Source organism: Haplochromis burtoni, unplaced genomic scaffold (genome assembly GCF_018398535.1).
Source record: "Haplochromis burtoni strain Fernald_Lab_line unplaced genomic scaffold, NCSU_Asbu1 Contig_254, whole genome shotgun sequence".
NCBI lineage: Eukaryota > Metazoa > Chordata > Actinopteri > Cichliformes > Cichlidae > Haplochromis > Haplochromis burtoni.
This window is the reverse complement of record NW_024582615.1, coordinates 552,431-568,321: the sequence shown is the minus strand read 5'-3', so window position 1 is coordinate 568,321 and position 15,891 is coordinate 552,431. Positions and strand designations below refer to the sequence as shown.

The following is a 15,891-nucleotide window of genomic DNA, read 5'->3' as shown; positions in this document are numbered from 1 at the left end:
GTGTGTGTGTGTGTGTGTGTGTGTGTGTGTGTGTGTGTGTGTGTGTGTGTGTGTGTGTGTGTGTGTACACTAAATATACATAACCTGTTATAGACATTCAGAAGCTATGTTATTCTTCATTTCCCTGGGATAATTCACAAAATATTACCATAAACATTACATAACAAAAATAAGCCTTATATTAGATTCATCTACTAGTTAATTTTATCTGTAGTCCGTGCAAACAACATTGATTAAGATAAAAATACAAATAAAGACCCAAAATGTAGGTAGAGTTATATAATCAAATATACAGGTCTGTACTTTAAGCCAGGATTCTGGGTTAGGCCAGCTAACTTGTTTTGGTCACTAGTAGAATTCTAGTGAACCCGTCTGCAAGGAAGATGCCAACTTATCTTTAACCACTCTCCAACTACTCGCTTAGTGTCAGTGAAACATACATTTTAAAAATTATTAAACTTTGCAAACTAGAAAAGGAGACAAAGTTTTGCCCTATCACTACAACCAGTGTTGCACCATTTCACTACTGCCCGGTGAGTAGTTGGCAAGTGTTTAGAAATAAGTCTCTGTCTTCCTTTAAGGTGTTTGGTACTGCACCGTATAACTTATTAGCATTTTCACCTTGTGACTGCCAGAAACCTCCTGCAACAACTTGCCGGCTGGTTAGGGAATACACATTTATCCCTTGTGACCAGTGGTTGCTAAGGAATTGCCGACCGGCTCTTTGTGGCTTCTTTAGGGTTAAACTTTGGTTAGTCAGCATCATGTGGTGTTTCTCTAATCATGGTAGCTTATGCTGCAAGTCTAACCTGCACTGCAGAAGATTATGTTGAAGATAAGTAGCAGGTATAAAAACATCACTTCCTGACCAATTAATTATGTTGAAAAATAACGTCTCTTTCCTGACACATTCCCTTGGACCTCAGTGGGCAAGTGCTTGTTTGGAGAGAATCTAATCCCCATGACTTGATGAGCACAAATGAGGGATAAAGATTGCCAGTGAAGGAAACTACTCCGTAATGACTGCAAGTGATTTCCAGCCAAGTAATTGCAAATCTGAGAGCCTTAACTAAAGTCGTTGTACTTGTTGAGTTTACATAATATTTGCAATTAAAGTTTTTTTTTTTACATTAAAAGAATACATAGAAGTAACACATTATTTTAATTGTATCTGTTATAATGAGATTTATCCATACCCTAATGATACTGATCCACAATTGTGTTACTTTAATCCACTATGTGATTAACGTCTTTTTATTTTTTTCTATTTTCTAAGGTTGCTCATTCTTTGTAAAATATGGCACTCTAGTGCTAGTACTGGTCTTGGTTTTTGATTATTCAGATTCTTCAATTATTGCCCCTTCTGTTTGTTTGAGCTAGTTAATTAAAGTTGTGGAGAAAAAGTTGTTTCATAGTACAGGTCTCACCTCTGGCCCTTGCAAATCTTTTGTGCAAGAATACTTGTTTATTTTCTTCAGTCTGTATACAGTAGTGAATGCCCGGCCATCTGTCCGGGACCTCAAGCTGAAATGCATCTGGGTTCTGTGGCAGGACGATGATCCAAAGCCCACCTCTTAGTGGGTTAAGAAAAACAAAGGGGCGATCGTGGCGATCGTGGCTCAAGAGTTGGGAGTTCGCCTTGTAATCAGAAGGTTGCCGGTTCAAGCCCTGGCTCCGACAGTCTCGGTCATTGTGTCCTTGGGCAAGACACTTCACCGGTTGCCTACTGGTGGTGGTCAGAGGGCCCGGGCGCCAGTGTCCGGCAGCCTCGTATCTGTCAGTGCGCCCCAGGGCGGCTGTGGCTACACTGTAGCTTGCCATCACCAGTGTGTGAATGAGTGGGTGGATGATTATGTATAGTGTAAAGCGCTTTGGGGTCCTTAGGACCAAGTGCTATATAAATACAGACCATTTACCAAAGTGACGACTTTGGAGTGGCCTGGTCAATGTCCTGACTTGAATCCAATTGAGATGCTGTAGCATGACCTTAAAAAGGCAGTTCATGCTTAAAAACCCTCCAGTGAGGTTGAAATACAACAATTCCACATGGGATGAGCCAAAATTCCTCCACAGCACTGTAAAAGACTCATTGCTAGTTGTCGCAAACACTTGATTGCAGTTGTGGCTGCTAAGCAACAACTGCTGGCGACAACCAGTTATTAGGTTTAGAGGGCAATCACTTTTTCACATGGGGCCATTTAGGGTGAGATTTTTTCACCTCTATTAATAAACACCTTGATTTAGAAACTGCATTTTGTGTTTAGTTGTATTATCTTTGTCTAATCATTTAAATTTGTTTAATGATTTAAAACATTAAGTGTGACAAACATACAAAAAAAAGAGGAAATCAGGAAGGGGGCACAGGCTTTTTCACACCAGCGTACATAATAATTTCTTAAGAACGCATGCATCTCCTGACCTGCTCAGGGTCAATCACCAGCCAGTAAGTATTGCATAAAAGGGACTGAGAGGTGGGAAATAATGAACGACAACACTTGAGAGAACGCATGAGAACTGACATGAAAGGAGCGGGAAAATCACAGTTGTAGAAGTATAGAGAAAAAATAAAATGAGCAAAGACTATTGGAATGGAAAAAAGGAAGCATATGAAGCAGAGATGAAGAAGCTAATGAGCAAGAAGAACATGGTAGAGTGAACAAGGTATTAAGAGTGTGATTGTATTCAGCATTCAAACCCATCCCACTGGGATCTTCTGAAGGGTTAATAATCAATGCCAACACATCGAGCTGGGCCAATTAACACACAGCTAGAGATCCACCATGACCTGGTAAATGAAGCGAGAGAAAGTGAGGGAGGAGGAGAGATTGATTTTGTTTATACAGAACTAAAGCACTGTCTGAAGAAAAAACTGTCCTCCTTTCAGTTGGTGCTATTATTCTTAAGTAGATTCCAAAATAGTTTTTGCTTAAACTGGGCAACATTGTACAGAAAGAACAACTCATAGCATTTGAAAGCAGCCTATGCATGTGTTCATATGTGACATGCACACTGTAAAAACATCAGGTTATAGACATTAATGTAAACAGAAGCTAGTAAGTTATTGGACTCAAGTGTACTGACAGTATCTGCTGATACAATGACAAATAGTGTAATGATTGGGATTTGGCTTTCTTGATGAATTTGAGATTGTACTGTCCGTAAGTGTCTCTATGCTGTCTAGCAACATGAGCCTGCTCAATCTGTTTGCAAGCGTTGACAAAAATCTGGAAGAAATCAGAAAAACGTTCAAAATGCAAAAATGCAGAGTCACGTGGGCTAATGTTCGGCCCTATTAGACTCTTTGTTGTGTCATTGTTGTATGGAAATGTGTGAGTGAATGGCTTTTTTTGTGTGTGTGTGTGTGTGTGTGTGTGTGTGTGTGTGTGTGTGTGTGTGTGTGTGTGTGTGTGTGTGTGTGTGTGTCTGTATATGTATAGCTTAGTCAAAGTGTCAGGCTTGCTGAGCCTTGGTCCCTGTGGGACATGGTTGTGGAGGATGGGGGTTCTTCGGCTCTTCGGCTCCTGAGGCCTTGGTGCCCAACTCCCTTGGTGGGGCAGGCTGCCTGTTGCATCTTGTGCTCTTGGGCTCTTACCCTTTGGCCGCAAGGACTGCATCTGGTGCATCCCTCCTCCTTCCGCTGGGCTGGGCATGCAGTTATCGCCGGGATGTGTGTCCTCGGGTCTTCTGTATTCTTATGGGTCTGCGGAACATTAAGGATCTCCTGGGTCTTTCTCTGTGTGCCTCTGGGTCCATAGGAGACATTATAGTGGCTTTTCATTCTGATTATCAAATACATTCCTTGATAAACAGACACACACACACACACACACACACACACACACACACACACACACACACTCAGCTAGAAAAAAAATATTTTGTCTTATTTTGTGGCTAAATGTCTTTTTTGCGCGTTTTATTGGTGTCCCCACTCTCAAATATTGTTAGGGCTTAACCTTACAAGACTGTGAACCTGGACTGCTGTTGTAAACGGATTTTATATGAATAAAATTGAATAAAATTTATACGACTTGTATTGTATTACATTGCACTTTATTGGATTGAACTGTAATCAGGTCATTTGACCTGCATACAAATATGCATAGAATCGTGCAAACTGTGTAAGGAAAAAAAACCCATCATTCCCATCAATGTCACACAATCACAAGAAGAGATTCTGCTGATTGCTCATTTGCCACCTCTGGCCTATCGGTTGCTGGATTCAACAACGGTATGAGATACTTTAGTAACTTCGTCTTCTACTTTTGTACATCCCATGCACCAAAATTACTATGGCGATATGCTGCAAACAGAATTTTACTGCATTACAAAATGACTGTCATGAAAAACAGATACATACAGGTGTGCCGTGAGTTAGGCTATTTTTAAATTTGATAGAAGCAATGACAGAGAAAGTTAGAGTTACAAAGAAATGGTTGTCATATTCAAATATAATTTAATAGATGTTGCAACCCTATCCATTATCACTGTAACTCAAAGTCACCAATATTTAAGCATGGAATTTGGTGGCAATTGTAACAATGAGATTTAGCTCTAATTCTTGCAATTGTCCTGTGAAGTTATTTCAGTGTGCATATTATAAGCAACTATGTTTATCCTACTTTCGGCTTCAAAAAAATGTAATGTGGACATTTCCTACCATCAAAATGCAAAGTGGTACGATAAGATCATCCCTTTAAAGTTTGGGATTCACCTATCACTGTTTTTTTTTTCTTTTTTCTTTCAATAAACAAGAACAATGAATCAGGTTGGCAAAACAGCCATATCTAAAAAAAAAATGTTTAGACCTAAAGAGTGAGGCAATTGATAAGAATGTGTTTGCTTGAACAAGCAAATGGCTTCTATAGCCCCATATCTTTCAAATTAGAATCTGCAACTTGTTAGATAAACTAAACATTTCCTGCCACCAAATAAAAGTCTTTTTATCCTTTTGCAATTGAGGTCCCATGGATGTCTGTCAGTAGCTTTTTTTGTTTTGGTTTTGGTTTTACTTGTATAGACAGCAATTTGTACATCAGTTTTTTCAAGCTGATGGCAGGCATATTAATAAATATTAGAAATATGTTATATATATAACACACACCATATGACATACTATATATATATGTATCTATATATATATATAATATATATATATATATATCATATATATATATATATCATATATATATTATGCTACCACACTACTGAAATATTATATATATATATATATACTATATATATATATATATATATATATGTATACATTTAGTCCTAGAAACAGCAAAGACACTGTGCAAGACCCTTGAGCTTCAAGTCTCTGATAGGGGACCCACGCCTGAAAGATAAAGACCACCCACAGGCTGAGTGGAAATTTTATTTATTCATCTTTTTTATAAATGAGCACTAAAAACTGCCCAAGTTTTTTCCTTTCACTGTTTATTTGATGTATTTCTTTGGTTTGTTTTAACTTATTGATATGAAATCCTGATGGAGATACATCTTTTTTTTGTGGCAACACTGAATTGACTGAATTTTATTACCATAATACTGTATAAATTAGATTTGTGAAAGTCAAAGGGTGGGGTTAAATTAATTAATTAGGAAATGTCCAAATCCCAATACATTATTAGATTTGTATAAACCAGGATCATGATGGCTGTGAGTGGTTAAAACTAAACTGTTTTTCCTCTTTTTCTCAATTTCCCTCTTTCTAATCTCTTGACAGCCCTTATTACCAGGACTCAAAGAGCAAAATGTAATATTTTGTTCAGGGATGTGAAAGGTTAATTGTACAGTGTATGCGCTGTCCGCATGTGTGCATTACTATTCAGCAGTGTAGCTGAGCGCATTACCACTGGACCTATTTTACATTCAGTGAGAAGCGGTCCTCTAACTGCTGCTGTATTCAAAGACAGCTTCTCTTGGAACTGTGCCTTCATCCATCACTGACGTGTTGAACTCGTAGTTGCATTGCCATCCAATTGCCAATCAGCATTGTTACACGAAAGAAATAATTGACCAAAAACAAAAATCCTTGTCAAACCAAAGGAATTTGTGTTTGACCTAATGGCTGGACAAAGCTGGGGTGAAAGACAGCACAGATGCACTAATCATGGTAAGACTGGAACAAGCTCTAAGCACAAGAGCAACAGAAGCTAGAGTCTACCACACAAGGACATGTTATGATAAGCTAGCACATAACAGAAGGGTGCAAGATTGTTGTAGACATGGTATACATTGAACGCCATAACCAAGTGGCTGGTATGGTACAGAGGAACAGCTATGGTGAGTATGGCCTGGAAGTTCTGAGGTCAAAATGGGATACAGACTCAAAGGTGGTTGAAAATGACCAAGGTAGCAAGGTTCATGTGAAAAGGTCGCTCCCAAGACCATCAGAGAAAACTCTGGAGACAACGATTAAGCAGTTAGCAAATGAAGGAGAATTACATGAGGGAAAACACAGCCTGTTTACCACCCTGAGTAAGCTGAATAATCTTGTGAGGTCTGAATGGCAACGCTGGTTGTTTTGAACTGTCGCTTATTGGGCTGATGGGTTTCAGGTTGTCTGGTCAAGTACTGGAAATGCTTCATCTCTGCTGCTCATTTCCAACAGACAGATCTGTGAAGCAACAAAGCGTCACATATCAGTGGTAGTTTGACAGATTCATAGACAGACATTACCATGTAAACTGTCAGATTCGAGGACTGGACTGAAAATGAAAAAGCAGCCAATGGCTAAAGTAAAATGTTGAAAGACCTTTAGAGTTATTGTTCGATCCTCAGGAGCATAATAAATGAGGGCTGACTCTAGAAAATAATAGAATATTATGATATTAGTTTATTTAGCACTGAATTAGATCTATCAGACTAGAAATATTTGAAAATGTTTCAAATCATTTTTTCAACGTTGCCACAGAATTCACTGTCCTTGGATCAGTGATTTAACTCTCTGCTGTCTCTCTGATGTGCTTTGCTAATTTCTCCATCCTTACTTGATGTGCGTAAAAGTGCCAGTGATGAGTGGAGTCGTCTTTATTGGCAGCCTCTATCATCACTTGCATTCCACCTTAACACTAGCCCTGGCACCTGAATAAAGATTTCCTATCATGGAGCCTTAGCACAGGCGCCACGCTCTTAAAATGTGACAAATGCAAATGGGACGAGAGAAATCAAATGTGACTAACGTGTGTGGAAACAGAGAAAATCAATTGTCTCCTCAACAAATGGATGAGCTATTAAAATGATTGTGCTCTACAGGAATATATTATCCTCAACAGCTGCCAGCAGAGGCAACAGCAGCTCATATCCCAAGTCTGCTTGGCCCAAGAAAGCACATCGAGCTCCCACAGAGGCAATTATATATGCAATATGCATGGGCGAAACATGTGATTTATCTGCCTGCTCTCATGCTAATAGCTCTTACATATTACCATTATAGCAAACATAAAGCATGCAATAAAAACACAAATCAAAATAAGACCATAAATGTATTCTTTGCTAAAGTTAATTTGTCTGGCTCTGTTTGAAAGGAGATGGTGCATAGATGCTAAAAACTGGCTTTGAAGAAGCATTGCCATTTTCCATCTTTAATAATAGAAAAGCTTTTGACTTGAATAGAAATTTAAGCTTGGGAGTTTGGGACCAGACTTTGAACTGTTATTTCAAATCAGGATGAAGAGACATTTCTCTTCCTCACCCCATTTGTCAGTGATATTGTGAATAAAGAATTAATTAAAGCTCAGATGCTTTAGAAGAGACGAGATATGAAACATTAAAAAAAAAAGCCTTTCATGAAACAATTGCAGCTCGCTGAAGTTTGAATAAACAGTTTTTCATCAATCTCTGTGGGGTAGAGCGGCTTCAGAGGAAAGGATTCAATCCACTCATCAGATAAAGATATTTGCCAGCCCTCAAATGCGGCCATATTAACACTTCAAAACAATCAGAGTATCTCTGCAGGCGTAGGAAAGGTTACACAGCATGAAAATAACACAGATTTTCTTGTTTTTTGAAGTTTCTGAACAGCCTTTTAGAATTATTTGCCATAAAATAAATACAGATATTGTACACGATATCCATGCTCAATCCTATTAGTTGGAAGAAAATGTCAAGAAGAGGAAGAAGAGCCATCTGGCTTAAACAGGACACATCTTCACATGATATTGATGGGGTAGTAACCTTCTGAAATGACAGTTTTACTGGAGTCTCAAACATGGCTCCATTAAAGTTTTAATAAATTATATCACAAAATGGTAATGTGGCCCGCTGCACCAAGTGACCAGTGTCCTTTGGGAATGACACATTATATATTCGCTTGTTTGTCTTCAGGTTAACCCTGAAGACAACCCTGGGATTTTAGTGTTATGAAGGTCTGTAAGACAGCGGTCCTCAACCTTTTTTGTGCCACGGACCGGTTTATGCCCGACAATATTTTCACGGACCGGCCTTTAAGGTGCCGCGGATAAATACAACAAAATAAAACTAGTAACCGGTACCGAAAAAAGAAGATTTATTCATAACACGTGAAAAGACCCAGGAAAACCGAGTTAACAATAAAAACAGTAACAAAATAACGCTGAAAACCGATAAAAACCCTGAAGACCATACATTTCACACCTGAGCCTCAACTCTCGCGGCCGGTACCGGTCCGAGGCCCGGGAGTTGGGGACCGCTGCTGTAAGACAGTGTTGCTTCATTACATCATTAATTTTTAAAATCATTTTAAGACATTTTTATTGTTCTATACACCTTCACAATTATCTTAAAAGAGGGCACTGCTACCCTTTTCGTGTGAATGTGCATGATTCAGAAACCCTGGGTCAACTTAGTTGGCAACCACCTTTGTCTGACTAGTTGGTATGATTTTAGATGTTACTGTAAGCTAACAAGATAAGAACAATGTGTTGACACATAGCACATATAAATTTTTACCCAGCCAAACCTGAAAACACAAGCAAAAGTCCAGGTTTGCCTGCAATAAAATTAGCTGTGGCAGCTTATGTTGGAGTATTAACATGGATGGATGGTTTATGAGCTATAGTTATAATATTGCTTCCGCGGCTGATGTGATTAGCTAATTGCTTTCGTGTGGCCTTACAGCTTATGTTGTGTGTAGACACAGGTGAAACATCAGAGCCAGATGATGCTAATTAGGTTTATGCTCTTATTTGTATCCCAAAATTAATATGCATGTAGGACATTTAGGACCCTTTGTTTCACATGCTCATACAAGTTAGCTGAAAACAGAAGTTCTGACTCGTTTCATAATGCTAGCTAAAAATGCTACTTTTACTAAAGGATCTGAATTTGGCTTTTAAATTTAAAGACAGATCAATGTGTTCTGAAAAATTGTGTTTGGTAGGTAAGCAGTAAGATGTTGTTTCAACACAGCTGTGTAGATTGACACATACAAGCAAACACAGACACACTCAAGTCACTTGAGACATGACGTATCGTTAGAATTGGGCATGTGTCCCAAACCACAGGGAGCCCTTCCAACAGCTTGGATTATAGATGCAGGTCTTCCACACACATACACAAGAAAACACAAACTAACACAGCAACACACACAATGCCTCCTGCTGCTGCTCCTGGCGAGCTATGTGACGTGGCCTGCTGACTAGAGAATGGCACAATTGTGTGTTTGGGCCATCTGCTGCTGAGACTGATATAGATATCACACACACTAAACACACAAGCACATTCTGCAGGCATACATAAATGTTTCCCTCCTACTTACAGATAGACAAAACAGATATGTGGCCCATCTTTATCAAGGTTATCCATACGTTATTCTTATATTATTTAGCATCGCTCAAGCCAAAAAAGAAATGTAGATAGATAGATATTTTGTATGTTTCTAACCAGCTTTTGTTCAGTGCTGCAAAATGTTTCTTCAGCATGAGGATGAAATACCAGCCAGTCCAATCTGGAAATGTCTTTATTGCTGAACTTTAGAGTCCAGACCTCTCAGAGTCAGAACAATAAAGAGAGTAAACATCAGGAACCAAACAAACCTGAAGAGAAGACTCAAATAAGGCCAACGGATCAAGTTTTATTGACATCTCTTTCCTGCAATTAGGAAAACGGAAATGACAGACTGACAGCTCCTGTGAGGAGTCTGGGTGTAAGAAATGCTTCAAAGAACTCAGCCAAATAGAAGAAGTACATACAAAAAAGATCTGCTTTATTAATTGATAAAAAAAATAATGAAGCTCAGTTAGTCAAATTCTCCAAATGTTGAACTGCCTAATGGAGTTGGGTTTTTATGTGAACAAATACTTTAGTATAAAGAACAATTTTGAAGAAAGTCATGCGGTCTTTATTTAAAAAAAGCCTCCATGTGAATGTTATGGTCATGAATGTCTTTCCAACTGTGAAATATAAAGTCGTAGAGGACTGCAGGCTCATGTTGCGTGCTGATACCTTTTCTCCAGTTCAAAAGCACAAAAAAGGAAATATTCACAGATTCGTAGTTTTCGTTCTTGTGCACAAACGATTTCAGTCAGTTCCTTGAGAGTCGTATGGGTTTATCAGACTACATTTTTATGGTATTACAAATTTGATGTTCCAGGTAGCATCTTGAGGCAATTGTTTTTGTGATTTGGTGCTGTATAAATAAAATTGTATCAAATGGAACTGAAATTGCTGACAGCTTGATAGATTTTTATCATGTTTGGAATGGCATCCTGTTTAATCCTCACTTAGTTTTAACAAAATAGATTTTTCTACTGGTCCATGATCTCACAGTAATTCTGTCTGAGGAAAACATTTCAAGAACAGTCTGACTCAAATTTGGCCAGTCTCCCATTGTAGGTCATCTCTTTGAGGAGTGCTGCACCAACTCAAGATCATTAATTGGAGGTCCCACTTTGAAGACGTGCATCTGTAATTTGCACATGATCTTTTCCAATGTATCAAATTATCAACCCTTCAACTGGAATACTTTTGTCGTATGAAGACAATAGTTCAGGCAACCAGATATCATGAGCTAAACTGGTAATGAGTGAAGATAAAAAAACAATATGTCAAAAAATAAGTGCAATTTTTCTGGAAGTGGTCCAGAGGTGCACAATGTAAAAAGGTGTATAAAATTTAAAGCAGTTTTTGTTAAATTTTACAGAGAAATATAGATGCTTTACAGCTTGACAGTTTGCAATACGTCATTATAATTTCACAGCTTTTCACAGTATTTGTTCATGATTCATTATTAAGCAAACACAATCACTTATCAAGTAAGTTTGTTTAGGAAAACTAAATACATTTCAATGAACAGTGAAATAATGGGATCTTGCTTTCTGTTTATGTCCAAAGTAACAAGTCTTTCTCCACTCTTTCTAGGTCTTTTTCAAGCTTGTCAGATGACAGTGAAGAGTCAAGAGCCAGGTACCTTTACAGACAGTGGGTGGGACTTGGTTTAACTGATGTCCACCTAACCAATCACACTGTTCTGCTCAGTCTGCCTGGTTCCACACCCAACACCATCACTGACAGATCTAGCCACCAGTGTTTCATGCCAAACGGGACCCCTTGTGACCAGCGTGGGCCAAATGATCTGACAAAGCAGCAGTTCTCCTATGCTGCATACTCTGCCATGGGAAGCGTGCAGGTATGGTTGTGCTGTGTTGTGTCATGTTGACATTTCTTGAAACGAAGGCTGTGTAACCTTTCTGGTTGCTGGAACCCGGTCCTAGTCTTTCTCACTCCTAACCCCAGCCATGGTCATGAACAAAGATCATGGCAAGAACTTTTAGGTTCTAATGCTGATAATTTGTTTAACCAAAGCTCAGTGTTGAACTATTGTTTGATTTATTTGATATAACTGTCTAAACGAGAACGACACATATGTTATATTAAGCAGCTTTTCTAATAGCAGGTTGTTTGAAATGCAGAAAGCTCCCAGATTTTAGGGAGGTAATGCATAGAACGTGGACAGAATAACTAGCTGTGGTCAGGTAAATGCAAGTAATTGATTTGTTAGACTGAATAGCGCACTGTGTTCAAATCTAAAAATGAAGCAGTTCAATTAAGTTTGACAAAAAACAAACAAAAAACAACAAAAAAGCTCATCAAGATTAAATTGAAAATTAAGGCAGATTCATTGACAGTCGATGGCCAAAAAACCCCCAATTCTACTCAACAATGTCTTTATTAAGCTTTATTATATTTTTGTATGTGTTTGATAAAGGATGTGCTTTGGAATACATTGTTTATACCAATTTTAACTTCTTTAAATGATGTTGTTGAATGAAAAATTTAATATATTGTATCTGCACAGGTAACTGAACAAAATGGAGTAGAGTCTTTAAAATGGGTCATACTCAAGATGTTTTTTTTTCTTTTGTTTTTCTGTATTTTTATAGAACCAAAAGGGACATTTTCTTAAAGGCTGTCCAAAGCCACCTCTTTCAGATAACCTCATTAACACACATTATTACATACACATTAGAAAGATAATAATACACTTGTACAATGCAATAACACCAACACACTCAATGCAGAGATCTTGAAAAAAATTTCATAGTAGTTGTGTCATGCACAGTGCACAGTTAATCTTTTTACCATCCTTCAAGAGTGTGAAGGTTAATGGAAGTCATTATGTATGTATTTGCTATAGGCAAAGTGTATTTCAGTGAAGGGCGTTGTTTACAGAGCGTGGTTCACTGGACTGTTTTAAGTGGAAAAGAGGTTGTTCACTTAATAAGTAATAACAGAGAATGGCAACAGATGTGGGAAACTCTACGAGAGAGGGACCCAGTTGCCACAGGACCCTTAGGACTCGTATAGACCGAACAGTGAAAATACAATAGCAGTGTCCCAGGTGTCATGAACATCCATGAAGAACAGAAAATCCTTCTGGTATAGCACGCATTCACCAGAGGATGTTATCCATCAAGTGAAGCAAGATACCAGCCTCCCTGTAGAGCCTCAGGGCCATTCGGTCACAGCTGTAAGAACACAGTAAAACATGCAAGACATGCATGCAAAAAAGTTGTTAGACGAAGTATCGACCAACATAAGAACAACTAAGAACTTCAGTTTTTTGCAATGCTTTTCTATAAAAGGTAAAATGTATTCTTGACTTTTTTACCTAAAGCTCTATGTGCTGTTTACTTATCCCCCCAATAACAAATTAGATCATCATTATGCTGCTTGAATATCAAACATTTTCAGTCAGTTTGCTTGTCTGAATATCTTTAAACTCTGCTTTAAAACTTTTTTTACTTTAAAATTGAAGTAGCTGCCATGTAAACTGGATATGATTCTACTCTTTCCTGATTTACTAGTAAATAAATACAAGCCTTGTTTATATACGTTCTCTCTGGAGTCAGTAGATTAGTTTCTAAGAGCTACATCATGTGAAAATTCAATAGATTTATAATGGTTTCTAAAATTGCCCAATTTATCTTATTTTACAGGGAATTAATCAACTATAAGAAAAAGCTTGCTGGACTGTTTCTTTTCCTGATATACTATTCAGGAATTATTAAAAAAAAAAGAGAGAGAGAAAGAACGTAACTAACATAAATAAATAAAAAAAAAAAATCACACCCAATTTTTAAAGAAAGGATAAGAAAAATTCCAGCATTTATTCATAAATGGAGCCTTACTTTTTCTGCAGTGTTATACTGGCCACCTGCTTTTATGAGGGGTTTTGTGTGTCTGTGTTTTAAATGAAGTTAAAATTTGACCAAAGTTTTTTAAATAATAGGTTTTCTTGACATGAATTATTAATCGAATATGATAAACTGAATTCACTTCCAATCCACCCGCTGAGCAAACGGCAGTATTGAAAGAAACTTTATGTAAACCCACAGGCTCAATTATGTGACTCAATATCACACTGTAAAAAAGCTCGCTAATGCTTTATAAAAGCTCACTTTTAAGCCTTCCAAGGATAGACTGTTGGGAAAAGATTCTGACTAATTCAACACAGGTACAGTAAAATGGGGCAATCGTGGCTCAAGAGTTGGGAGTTCGCCTTATAATCGGAAGGTTGCCGGTTCGAGCCCCGGCTTGGACAGTCTCGGTCGTTGTGTCCTTGGGCAAGACACTTCACCCGTTGCCTACTGGTGGTGGTCAGAGGGCCCGGTGGCGCCAGTGTCCGGCAGCCTCGCCTCTGTCAGTGCGCCCCAGGGTGGCTGTGGCTACAATGTAGCTTGCCATCACCAGTGTGTGAATGTGTGTGTGAATGGGTGGATGACTGGATATGTAAAGCGCTTTGGGGTCCTTAGGGACTAGTAAAGCGCTATATAAATACAGGCCATTTACCATTTAAAAAATACTCGTCCTTGGTGCTTTCTCTTTTCACTTTATCATCCTTTTTTTTGTCATTTGTATGAATTTTCCTTTCCATTGTCAGTTATACACATACGGATACAAACATACACTATATAATGAATTACTGGAGTAACTGGAGATCCAGGAATGCATTTGCTCCCAGAAAGCTTTATAAATGGCTATTCTGTATTCTCAGGCAGCACTGCCATGGTCCATTGCCTACTGAACTCTGACAAGGGACATGTGCATGCAGTTAGGGGCTGTACATAGATACATAAATGTACAGTATTACTCAAGGTCTCAAAAAAAGAAATGTTTCGAGTGTGATCATGTCTGTCCTTTATAAGTAGCTAAATTGAAGGTGATGGCTGTAAAGATTGAAGCCAGCGCAGCCTTAATCATCAATCAGACTTTTGAGGTATGGTGCTACTAGTAGTGTTTTCTTTACAATTTCACAAATTTTAAAAGTGCTTCATCATCATTGTTTTAACTCAGTGATTTACATGCGTTTGAAGTCATTCTTTGATTGGGGAAGGTTAGGTGTGTCTCAAAGTGGAAAATTCAACAAAACGTGAAAATCGTTTCTTCCTAAACCACTTTCTAAACAGAGAGGCTGTCAGAGGTTTGAAGAAACCTTCTTTTAAAAGTTAAAGTTTGGGGGAAAGTAATGAGAGAAGAGAATGCAAAAACACCTAGTGCAGTTTATAAAAAGAATAAATGGATGGTGGCTCACACCTCGTTGTTAATAAAGAGGAGTGATGCCATAGCAAAGCAGATAAAGTGGACTATGACAGCTACACGCAAGAATCTAATATTTCTTTATTAACTTTACCTTAATGCAGGTAGGATGGAGAATGATACACCCAACCCCGGGTGAGATGCCCTGGGGCAAGAGCTGACATCTCCACTGAGACTGCTTGAGATTTAGAGGCGTTTGAGAGTTTAGAAAGAGTAAGGATATAATGTATGAAGCATTGCCCTTTATGAGAAACTACTTTTGGCCTTCTGCTGTCAGAACCAGAAGGAAGAATGGAGTCAACCTTTCAGCTACTACCAGACTCACTTGATTTACTATACTGCCGTTGGACCACAGGACAATGGTGGGTTAATAGGGATGGTCATAACTGCTGCTAGAGGACTCCCACTATGGCTCGTTCTGGAGATGCAGATAGGAGTCTAGTTCCTCTTAAAGATTTCTTTTCAGAAACACATGTCAAATAATTTGTCCCCTGCCAACAGTGAAACCTTGAGCTTTGTGAAGTATCTACGTTGATGGTTTACACACTGTAATTTCACAGAGGGGCCTCTCAGGGTGCTGTTACAAGAGATGTTTGAGGAAACTGGCAAGAACAGCAGCTAAGTTGATGGCAAAAATTCCTACATTTTTAAAAACTAATAGAATATGGCTTCCATCTGTGAGGAAAAAACATGACATTTTTTGTTGCTTAAGGCTCACGTTGTTAGTTGCTGTAGCATTATCTTTGCCTATACCAGTACAAGCAAGACTTTGCATTCAAACAACCCCCATTACAATAAAGTACTATAAAAATGTCACAAGTTGCACGTGTTAACAGTAGCTTAACAATATGTCATATGTGTGCTTCTAAA

At 38.3% G+C, this 15,891-nt stretch overlaps 1 protein-coding gene across 1 annotated transcript in view; it reads left to right on the top strand.

Annotated features, from left to right (window-relative positions):
* The window catches only part of LOC102310182 (inactive N-acetylated-alpha-linked acidic dipeptidase-like protein 2), a 563,756-nt gene that overhangs the window by 246,626 nt on the left and 301,239 nt on the right, over positions 1 to 15,891 (top strand). Inside the window, exon 7 of the mRNA XM_042227322.1 lies at positions 11,344 to 11,611. Coding sequence (XP_042083256.1) covers positions 11,344 to 11,611 — 268 coding nt within the window. The remainder of the gene's footprint in view (positions 1 to 11,343; positions 11,612 to 15,891) is intronic.